We start from the raw sequence: 11,936 nt of genomic DNA, 5'->3' as shown, positions 1-11,936 counted from the left end.
CATTAAGTTGGAATTAAATAACCTTACAAATTTGGCCACTTTGGTGACTAACAAATTCAACATACATTTAATTCCAACCAAATATTATTGAAATAATCATTAATTTGGAATTAAATAACCTTACAAATTTGGCCACTTTGGTGACTAACAAATTCAACATACATTTAATTCCAACAAAATATATATGGCTTGTACATACTTATTGCTATTAACAATTCATAACCATTCTATTAATTTCGTTCTAGACCATAAAATAATATTTGTATTTATTTATGTTTTTGCATTCAAACACGTTCAAGCAAATATGTAGCATATACATATATTTACTGCTACCAATAATTTCAAAGCATTCACATTAATTTAATTACAGGATATAAACTTCAATCCTTCAATAACGTTTAATAATAATTTCCAGAAAAAGAAAACACAAGTGGGACTGGAAATAGCAAAATGGGTTGCAAATAGCAATATTCAAAATTTCTAATTCCCCTACAAGGAAGGTACGCGTAGCAGCGGCTTTTCAATTGGAATTGAAAGAAAGGTACATCAGCCGCACAACTTTACAAAACCAATTCACAGCATAGCGCGTCATTCTTTCCATAATTTAATATATAAATAACGTTAATGAAAAGACAACTTTCTCTATTAGAAATAAAATTGACAGCATAAGCTTTCTCTTTGAAGTTTTGTATAATATTTCTTTCATACAAAATTTCATACTTTGCGGCGGAAAAACATAATTAATGCCAAAAACACATTATCCAAACATGTACTTTAATTAAAAATACATGTAATAGAAATTAAAATTCCTAAATTTCATAATTAGGTTTGATGCATAATTTGAAGAAATTAAATTATCCCTAAATTTCATAATTAGGGTTCATACATAATTGGGAGAAATTAAATCATTCTTGGAGAATCATAAATTTCATAACACATGCTCTGATACCACATGTAAAAATTCTTAAGGTGTTTCCTAGACTATCAATGATAGGAAACAACAGAATCTTGAAACCTATGATTCTCACAAACAATCAATAAACAACAATAGATAATGGTGTGTACCTTTCTCCATAGGAAGACTTGTACCTTTCTCCATAGGAATTCTCTCCAGTGCACTTTGATTTCCTTGAAAGATGAGAGAAATAAGATATCACTTCCTTAGGCCTTTCTTTTCTGTCTCTCTCCATTCGTGATGATGGCTATGAGTAAGAGAGAACACTTTTCTGGTCAGGAAGGGGACCTTATTTCACGTTAGTGGGTATTAAGCCCCTTTTATAACCATTACTCCCATCAAGTAACAGTTAGTTCTAGAAACTTCTCCTATTAAGCCCAATTACAATTTAGGCCTTAATCGTTAATTATTTACTTATTAGTCCCTATAAGTCACATGCATCTCACATGAGACATTAATTCTTACATAATATTGTACCACTACTAACAAAATCATTTTTAACGACGGACTTTCCCTGACGATTTCAATAAAAACATCTTAAAATATCAGATGGTGATAATTTTATAAATACCAAGTTTTAAAATGGAGATGATTTTTAAAAAATGGTATTGGGATGAAGTCTTCAATGACAAAAGTTAGTTATAAAATCGTCTTTGAAACCGGTGTAGATGTGGAGGGCCCCAACCAACACCCTTCTTGTGCCTTGTTTTACTTGTTTGATCAAGTTAGAAGCATTGGGGTTTGGAATCCTAACATGTGCCCTCATTGTGTTGTTCAAGATCCGACGAGACCGTGTAGTAGCGATAGTGTTGTTCTCGTGGCACGCCCTCAATATGGAAGCTGGCAAAATGCAAGATTGCTCGTCAGAAATGGTAACGGTGGTTCCATCAGATGCAATAATTTTGATGTTTTTTAATGTGTTTACTATATATATATATATATATATATATATATATAGGAGAAAAATTTGATGTACCCAAATTTTATTATGTCATCTCTAGTCTTGCGCTAATTATAAGAAATATATTAAGGTAGCAGTGGCAGTCTTGGGGGAAGAAAATAAATTAGGTGCTAGCCATGAGCAATCCAAGATGTCCAAGTGTATTTGGTTGTAACGTATTATATATCTAACCAGTATTTTTAGAATATTAATTAAGAAATTAAAACAGGAAAATATTTATTACCTATTTATTACCTAAAACACAGGTGGGCATAAAAAAAAGAATATAGAAAGCATAATTTTAAAATGTCGTTGCCCTGTGTATATACAGTGCTTGCAATTTAAGTTTTCTTTTCTCAATAATAAATTACAAGAGAGGAAATGTTTCATATATGTTGTTCAGCACGTCTATACCTTTTTCCCTTAATTAACTTGGTTTTTTCCTTGTTTAAGAAAAAATAATCTATTTAGAGATAATGGCACTCTTTCCTCTTCTTAAACAAAATATCTGAATTAGTATGGTTTAATTTATTTTCCATTTTAATATAGCCTTTTCATTTTATAATCTGTTGCTTCTATTTTAAGGAATTATAAATGATTGGATTTGCAATAAAATAGCACAGGGCAAATTAACTTGTATTGGTAAAGTGGTGGATTGGAAATCATAGCCAACCCTGATTAATTAGTGGTGGATTGGGAAATAAATTGCCTGAATCCAAAGGCACGGTCTATTCTGCAAAGAAGGGGATAGCTAGCTGGTATAGGAAGTAGTGTGAATGGAATTGTTATGTTTGTAATTAAAGGTTGAAATAGGAACACACACTGCTGAGTTATGTTGGGAAAGGAACATATACTTGGTTACGTATGTGCTTTTGTAGAAGGGTTGGTACCCCTTGTACCTCTTTTAATAGATTTTCTTTTGGTTGATTAAAGAAAAAAGTGGCAAGTTGTTGGGGGATTCTATTGGTTTCGCTTATTTGCAAGTCAACTTGTTAAAAATAATAACAAATAAAGTAAAAAAAATACAAATGTACAAACTTTACTAATAAAATATAAAGACAATAAAAAATTATTAAATATTGCATCATTAGCATTTGAAATTTTTTATCACCAACCAAATAGCAGTCTTTTCCATGCTAAGAAGGCAAAATAAATAAAACAACAGTTCAAAAGCAATAGTTTTAATGTGTAAACAACTTCCCAAAAGTGCAAAATAAATAAATTAAAATATCATCTTCCAAGTTCCAAGTAAAAAAAAGTTGGGGGATTGACCTGTTCAGAATTTTTTCTGATTAGCAGATTAAGCATGACAAGTCAAAGTGGGTTGATAGATTGAAAACACCAACCTCCTCTATCAAAAGAAATGGGTCAAATGAATCTACTCAATGAGTTGAACTTGTTTTTACCACGTCTACTGTCAAAAAGGGAAGAATCGAGCAAAAGATAACAACCAAACAAAGGAAAGCATCAACAATATTGATAATTTATGCCAATAAAGAAATTTAGTGTAGAAATTATAATTTGTATGGATTTATAATTTTTCATATTTAAACTTAATACAATGGTGTTGACTATGAAGTGATTGGTGATATATATAGGAATAAAGTTGGGTAGAACTAGACTTTATCTTAAAGAAGTATATTTGTCAAACTTAAAGCTTGATTTCAGGTTATTTATCTTCAATAAATAATTTTTTAAGACATGATTAATCTTTTTAAAATTCTGTAGCTACATAAGAAAATGCATGTAGTAGTTTAATGTTGGCCGGAATTTAAAGCAACATGAAAAAAAGTGGAGTAATAAAAATAAGAATGTTAAGATAGATGTGTGATTATTTAAAAAAAGAAAAAAAAAACAAAATGATTATATATGAGAAAACATTGGTGTAGCGCACATTGAGAAATAAAAATAATAGAGAATTGATTAAGATGTTTGGGCATGTATAAAAAAGATCACAAAAGACGTTAGTTAGAAGAGTAAATTACATGATTTTTAGTATTGTGAAAAGGAATTGAGGGAGTTTGAAAAGGATGTACGAGAAATCATTGAAGGAGATCTCAAATTAAATAACTAATATATTTAAAATTTTGATTTTTAACCGTGTCGAATAACCTTGGTGATCCATACCGTCGACCTCACCCAGTAGGATAAGCTTTTGTTATTGTTGTACATAAGAAAATGATTGTTATAATTAGCATTTCGCAAATATGTAATTGTTGACCACTTGTCAATTGTAATTTTGTAAATTGTAAAATAAACATAAGTTAATGTTTCTACTTTACAATATGAGAAAATTATTTTGTTATCTTTTGTGTGCATGAATATTTTTTTCTTTATTTAAGCAATTAAATATTTGATGTTGTCAAAAGAAATTGTTATTGATCATTTAGGTCCTGTTTGGGGTGGTTTAGTTTTAAGTTTCAAATTTAAAAATAACAATGAGTTTTTAGTTTTAGTTTCACAAAAATTTTAAACCAATCTTTAAAATATGATTAATTTTAAATAAATTCATTTTGAAAGTTTCATATCGTATTAAAATTAATTGAAGAGTATTTCTATATGGTAGTAACGACAATGGTGATGATGGTGATATCAGCAATAGCGGTCATAGAGACATCAATTATGGTCGTGTTGGCAATGGCGATAGTGGAGGTGGTGGCATTGGTGGTTGTGACAATGCCAATGGTGGTAGTGGATGAGACATTACTAATGGTGGTAGTGACGAAGGTGGTATTTATGACACCCTTTACCCCATACATATATGTACTAATAATAAAAGAAATAGGAATGCAGAATTAATTAAAGTTTTAAAAACACATTTAAATAAAAACATTTCAAAGGGTAAAAGGCTCACAGTTACTTTTCTAACATCATAATAAAACTTATCCAAATAAATAACAAAATCATCTCGGCTCAAAACAAGGTTGTTCAAGACTTCATGCAATTAATATAGAAACCTATACTACAATGTCACATCCTATCAGAGCATTATGTTCCAACGTCTTCTAGCATGAGGTTCTCCATAGCCATTCACCTAACCATCTGCTCCCACGAACACAAAGTTCGAGATCATCACAGGATCCAAACACAAATAATATACGGGGAGTGAGTTATCACATTCCTAACTAATAGAGAGAAACATGACAACATAGATATACATATCATATAAATGAAATACAACTTACTTAAACACAGCCAATGTCATTCCACCACCTGCCGCGTAACAGCACACCTCAACACAACACGCCTCATTTAATTTCACATCATTCACGTACTCAAGGGTCAAAGACAATATCACTCAACCAATCAATATCAATCAATACACAAGCGTTATGCAACAAATATACTAAGACTCAATCCTATATGCAATGTGGTACCATGTCAGTGAAAACCTCGTTGGGCCCCTAGGAGTACATGACAAGACAAACCACACACTAGTAAGTCAGGTCACTCTCATTGGGTAAAATCATAGGGAGACCAGTCAGGGTCACTCTATTTTGCAAGAACACTCCAACCATATGGGGTCAACATAGGCTTCAAGGAACATTCAAACCGAGTGTATTTACTCCAAGGCCTACACTCTAAAGAGTCCGTTAAGGCCTTTCCCTCCTAATTCAGGTCCAACCCAGAAAGAATTTTAGCATGCAGACTCTATATGAACTATACAAAACACGCAACTCCTCAATTGTTCTCAAAATAATTTTATCTCGTCGAACTTGTGATTAAATTCGTTACAGTCATGCGATTGTATAGTTCGTAGCTAATAACTCAATGCACACAACATCTCAATACACATGTATACTACAATTCAATACATACTCAATTTATCACATACACTCAATCTCAATCACAATGATATAATTCCAAAGCAGCATGTTATTACACGTCATAAATCATATACACATCACACAATATTAATATATACATGACACACATATAGACTTTACCTATAAACTATGCAATGCACATAACTACTCAATTGTTTTCAAAATCATTTTAACTCGTCGTGCCTCAAAGTGATTCAACTCGTTGGGTTCCCACAGTGGATCTCGTCACAATATTCATCGCGCAAAAACTCGTTGCCCTAAAAGAGTCTTACAATTGTGTGATTGCAAAGTTCATAGCTCACAACTCAATACACATAATATCTCAATACACATGTATCTCACAATTCATCCTAGGTTCAATTTGCCACTTACTCACAATTTGAATCACCATTTCATAATCTTAATATAACAATTTATACAAAATATTTCTCACAACATGGGGAGTAAAACCCCTTAATCAATTCCAGACAATCATATTAAAATCAATGAATCAAAATCATAGATCAAAAACATGTAAACACCAAAAGCACTCAAGTTTATCAACCAATTCGCATCAGGATATCAATTGGTCTGTCAAACACAACAATATCGTATTTATATTCGTAAAGGAAAATTATAATTCAATAAACATCCCAAAATAAATCTCAATTTAATCCTCTAAGGATCCCTACACATGTTCATTCTAATCCTAATTGCGATAAACTCATCCCTTACCTCTAAGCGGGTTCACATGTGTACTCCGGCAGCGATAGCGGCATCTCTAGCGATTTCTTGAGATTTCTCAAGTTTTTCCTCTGATTGTTCTGCTAGGGTTTCCAAGCGTCAGAGAGAAGTAAAAGGGATTAAAGCCTTTATACCACTATCTGAATGTCATGAGTATTTCTCCATCCACAGATAGTAATTTGAAATTCCCAACGGTGGAGATGTTCGGAAATGAATTTCCGACCAGGTGTCCAAATTTCAAGACAATCCAACGGTTAAAAATTATGGGATCATAAGTTTACTGGGACAGGTTTGGGTGTATGTTGGAAAAGAGAAAGTTCAGTGCAATGGAAAATTATTCCACTACAAACATTATCTGATGAATCCCAATGGTGGTTGTGTGTGAAAATAATTTTCAAACCTTGTTGTCAAATTTCACAACGATCCAACGGTTAACGAGTTTGAAATTATTGTTTTACTGAGACAGATTTAGGTGTATGCAGGAAAAAAATAGGGTTTTGGAAGAGGGAGAAGGGAAAACGAATTTAAGAGGAAGACAAAACATAAAGATGTATCATAGGTCTGAAAATTGACCTAATATGTCTATTTATAGCTAGAGTACTCTCAATATGCTCACAATGGGGAGCTTTACAAGGAGCTTAACAAAAAAGGCCATTTTAATGAGAAGCAAGCTCCTATGGTAACCGTTTCTTACTCTCACTCAATGTGTCTTTGTCAATGTTCACAAATTGCCGTTTTGTTGCATTGTGGCAAATTGCGGACAAATGCGACCGATACGGTCCTAATTGCATTAGTTGCGGTCTTGGATACTGAAAAAACCTTGATGTTGAGGCCCAAATCATGGTCGTGGACCATTTTTTTAATATGTTGGTCTCTGTATATGCCTCTTTTGAAGATTCAGTTCAGTTGCATGTTTGAAATGAAGTAATTTATAATTAGATGTTGTTTTTATTCCAAAAAAAAGTTAATTAATAATAAAAAAATTGTTCCATAGCAAAAGTTAAATGAAGGTTCTTCAACTAAAACTCGATTCTGGCTTCAGCATCAATCCCTCGATGTGAGACTAAAAACATGAATATTGGTATTTCATTGGAATTTTGGAAATCCATTGTGAAACCAAAGATGCAGTTATTGTGTGTTTGATTTTGAATGTTGTTGAACTTGAACCTGATTGTAATGTATACTTAAATTAAACTTGATTATTAAACCTGCTTTGGTATGGCAAGGGATTGTAATTTGGTTTAAGAAAATTTGTTATTCTGCTTTTACTATTCTTTATACAAACTTTTGAAAACATGAGATAAAGTGAAGACAAGGTGTGAAAGATGATTGATTTTACTTGTAAACTACGGGTACGTAGTTTCTTGAGTTGATTTTACCTAGAGTAGTGACTTATGATGGGTCAATAGAGTGGGTCCATTCTCCATTGAGCCTCGAGATCACTTCAAGCAATTCTCTCTATGGAGTGGGAAAAGCTTAGTGGATAAAAGATGGCAAGTTCTATGGGTTGCTTTATCCATGACTATTTGGAAGCATAGGAATTCTTTGGTGTTCAACAACCAGAATTTCTGCTCCGAAAAAGTCATGGATGAAGCTCTATTTCACACTTGGTCTTGGTTAAATGGAATGGAGACAAACTTCCATATTCATTTTAACCAGTGGTCTACTAGACTTAAGGAAGAAATGTCTTAGGGGTGTTTCATGTTTGGGTCCCAAGCTTATGAGATATATTTTGTAGTTGGGTTTGGCAGAATATGCCTTTGTAATTATCTATCATTTTCAGTACACCTAGTACTGAAGTTTTATTAATACTATCAGATATTTGCAGTGCAAAAAAAAAAGAGTAGCGACTTATGATGTTGTGAAGGTTGTGTATCCGGTGTAATCTTTTCCTTGTTACATGATGCCCTTCGTGATTCTAATGCTTTAATCTGGCCTTCTTTTGGACTTTGTAGGTAGCCCAACTTTGTCTTAGTTGCTGAATGATGAGCATTTTCATTGGTTCTAGGCATTGTGTTAGATTATTGGGTTTTGAATTTTGAGGAAAAAAATGAGGGAAAGCAGAAAGAAACCGTAGTTTGTTTTTTGAGAAAATTGATTAAATAACTGGAGAGATTGGATGGGAAAAGAGCAGATTTTTTTTTCTTTTACAATTAATTAAATACTATCAAGTTATGATATGCTTGTGATTATGTGGCTGCAGAACTTATTGTATTGACATGCTGTAAAATATGGAACTATAAAGAAATTGAGTGAAAATGGATTAGAAAAAAAATTCTTAGTAGGGTTTATATTATATTCTATGCTAGTCACTATACTACTCTCTTTTAAGCAAGTCTTGAATATTTTTGTATTGTGTAGATTTGTAACTTTCTTTCATTTGAAAATTTTAGTATATTTTAAGCCTCACAAAGGCATTGGCGTATTGTCATGGGAAGCATGTTATTCACAGGGATATCAAGCCTGAAAATTTGTTGCTGAACCATGAGGTATGCTTTCTCTTCTTTTACCTCTTTTTACATTCCTTTTGCCCATGCTAATAAAATGTGTATTTTTCCAATGTTCTCAGAACCGAACTGGTCATCGTGAACGCATTGGTTTAAGGGTGAACGGTTGAACAGGGTCAAATCAATTTTAATAAAATATATATATTTTTTAATATTTTAATATAATATCCTAATAATATTGAACAAAAAATAATATAATGTACATAAATTGATAATAATAATAATAATAAAAAGTAAACCACTTTTAAAAGTGTCATAAGTTATAATATTTATTTTTTCTGTTTTTTTTTTAAACCAAAACGATGTTGTTATTGAATTTTTTTTAAAAAAAAAAAAAACAGTTTTAAGCGAAACCGGTTAACTCCCGGGTTTATTGGTTTTCAACCGGTTCAGCAGTTTTGAGCCGATTTAAGAATGCATCAGTTTTTAGGAAGCGTTGGACTAGACACGTGACCCGGTCCCCGGTCCAATCAGCCGGTCAGGTCCGGGTTTCAAAACAGTGTATTTTTCTTCAATTGGCATCAACTTATGGCAACACAACTAAAAAAAATTCAGCTACCTACACAATACTAAGCATACAACATTTTGCAGTTCATTTCAATCAGTTCTTATCCCCACCTCGGTTGGATGTTTTTGGAAAATTTACAGTCCTGCCATATTCACTTTGTCATTTTTTTCCCTTTCTAGCCCTGCTCCCCATTAAAAAAATGAAAGCAAACTTACACTGAGAATGTTGCTTGTTGTAGATATATGATGAAACCATTTGGCAAGCAGTTGGAACCGTTTATATTTGAGCTTTAGGGGGGAACTTGTATAATCAAATTGATAATGGCTTGGTTTCAGGGTCGTCTTAAGATTGCAGACTTTGGTTGGTCTGTACAGTCTAGAAGCAAAAGGCATACCATGTGCGGAACCTTGGATTATTTAGCACCCGAAATGGTAGAAAACAAAGCTCATGATTATGCGGTTCATAACTGGACTCTGGGTATCCTTTGCTATGAGTTCCTTTATGGTGCTCCTCCATTTGAGGTTGAGAGTCAAGTTGATACCTTCAAAAGGTATGGAAGTGCATGAGACTTGTATATACTGTGTAGTTTATCATAAAATAAATGCCACTTTTGCAATGCATATGTAATGTATTTTATATTTGTGCAGGATAATGAAAGTTGACCTAAGTTTCCCTTCTACTCCCTATGTTTCTTTAGAAGCCAAAAATCTTATTAGTCGGGTAAGTTCATATCCAGGCAAAAACAGATCCTTTCAGAGAAACAGATCTGGTCCTTCTTCTTACTGCAATCTGTAAATTGATGCAGCTGCTGGTAAAAGACTCTTCAGGAAGGCTCTCACTTCAGAGGATAATGGAGCATCCTTGGATAACCAAGAATGCAAATCCTATGGGTGTCTGCAACTAGTATCAAATTTTTGTCAGTCATGTTTGTCTATTGCGTAGAGGGATTAGAGCTGAATTGTACATATGATATTGCAATGTGATGAAATATTTGTGTTTTTCGGAGTTCAAGTCTATTATGAACTTGGATGACACTGTCCATTGTTATAGGGATTAGGAAGGTTACGAATGCGCAGAATTGTTAGTGGCTTTAAGAATTCACGGTTGTGGTGACAATATTGTGTATACATAATGAGATTTGTTCATTCAGAGTTTCAAATTAGTTTCATGTATATCATCCCAATAACACCAGACATTCTATTTTTCCCACATTTATGACTCATTTTTTCATTCTATCTCTTTTATTCATATCACATAGCTTAGTATATACTTTTCTTTGTTTTCTTATTCAATTTTGAATTCGATTGAAATTTTCAACTTTGATACAATATTGAATTTAAGATATCTTTTTATTAGATAAACTAAACTTTGAGATAATCGTATATTTCCTAAAATAAAGAGATATCGTATTGTTCAGCTTGGGGCCACCCGGGTCCTGCAGCATGTGGGGGCTGTTCAGAGATGAGCATGGAGCTGCTCTTGGGAGCTTTGCTAATTTTTTGGGAAATTCTAATGCTCTCGAAGTAGAGCTGCTTGATGCTATCATAGCTATTGAAGCTTCGAGTAGTAGGAATTGGAAATTTTTTGTGGCTGGAGTGCTGGTTCAAGCTGTACATGCATATATAATCATTCTTTGGTCCCATGATGTTTGAGAAACAGATGGATCTCTTGCATGCATAGCCTATCTTGTATCAGCTTTAGAGTCTTGCATATATTTAAGGAAGGCAATCATTGGGCATATAGGATTGCCAATTTTGTTGTGTATAATAGACAATCTTTTTGTTGGGACATTGTTTCTTCTTTTTGTTTTGAGTATTTTGCCCGGGATGTTATAGGGCTGCCTCGGTATAGGTTTTATTATCAGACATGGGGTTTGGCATATCCCCCCCCATGATGTCTCTGTTTTCTGATTATCAATAAATTCGGGTTGTTCTGGGTGCGGGATTTGCAGGGAGTGAGATGCTGCATAACTGGGATCATGTATATACGTGAGAGTTGCATGCGTAATCAAATAGGAAAATTACAGATAAAAAATTTACTACAATGGGTCAAGCAAGACTAAGCCATTGTAGTTCCCAAGGACTGTCTACACTGTAGTTCTAATACTGCCACAATTTCAATCAATAGAACAATATTTGCTTAATTTATCTTTTAAATTTTTTGTATATTTTCATTTTCTTATATATATGTATATTGTGTATATTTATGCACTAAATTTTCGTTAAGAGAGTTTACATGTATGCTTAAGTAGATGATTATAGATTTTATCTATTTTAATTTGTGATAATTGTATAGATAATTTTTCTTTTTCTATGTAGTTGATAAATTGATTTTAAAAAAAATAATGATCAAAAGTTAATTCTTTTTTCTAGAGAAAAAAATTGTGAAAAAGAATAAAAAAAAATTAACTTTCACGTCATTTGAACCCAACAAATGCCTTAAGAATCCACAGATTGAAGGAAATGGGAAGCAGTGT

General features: G+C 32.7%; 1 protein-coding gene across 1 annotated transcript; it reads left to right on the top strand.

Annotated features, from left to right (window-relative positions):
- Positions 1-4,469: 4,469 nt before the first annotated feature.
- On the top strand, positions 4,470-10,364 carry LOC114390700 (serine/threonine-protein kinase Aurora-3-like). The gene is made up of 6 exons (XM_028351585.1): positions 4,470-4,625; positions 7,038-7,124; positions 8,839-8,934; positions 9,796-10,010; positions 10,108-10,180; positions 10,266-10,364. The coding sequence occupies exons 1-6, from the start codon at positions 4,470-4,472 to the stop codon at positions 10,362-10,364; spliced, it is 726 nt and encodes a 241-aa protein (XP_028207386.1).
- Positions 10,365-11,936: the final 1,572 nt, after the last annotated feature.

The sequence above is a fragment of the Glycine soja genome, chromosome 1, assembly GCF_004193775.1.
Source record: "Glycine soja cultivar W05 chromosome 1, ASM419377v2, whole genome shotgun sequence".
Lineage (NCBI taxonomy): Eukaryota > Viridiplantae > Streptophyta > Magnoliopsida > Fabales > Fabaceae > Glycine > Glycine soja.
This window is presented reverse-complemented; position numbering and strand designations above follow the sequence as displayed.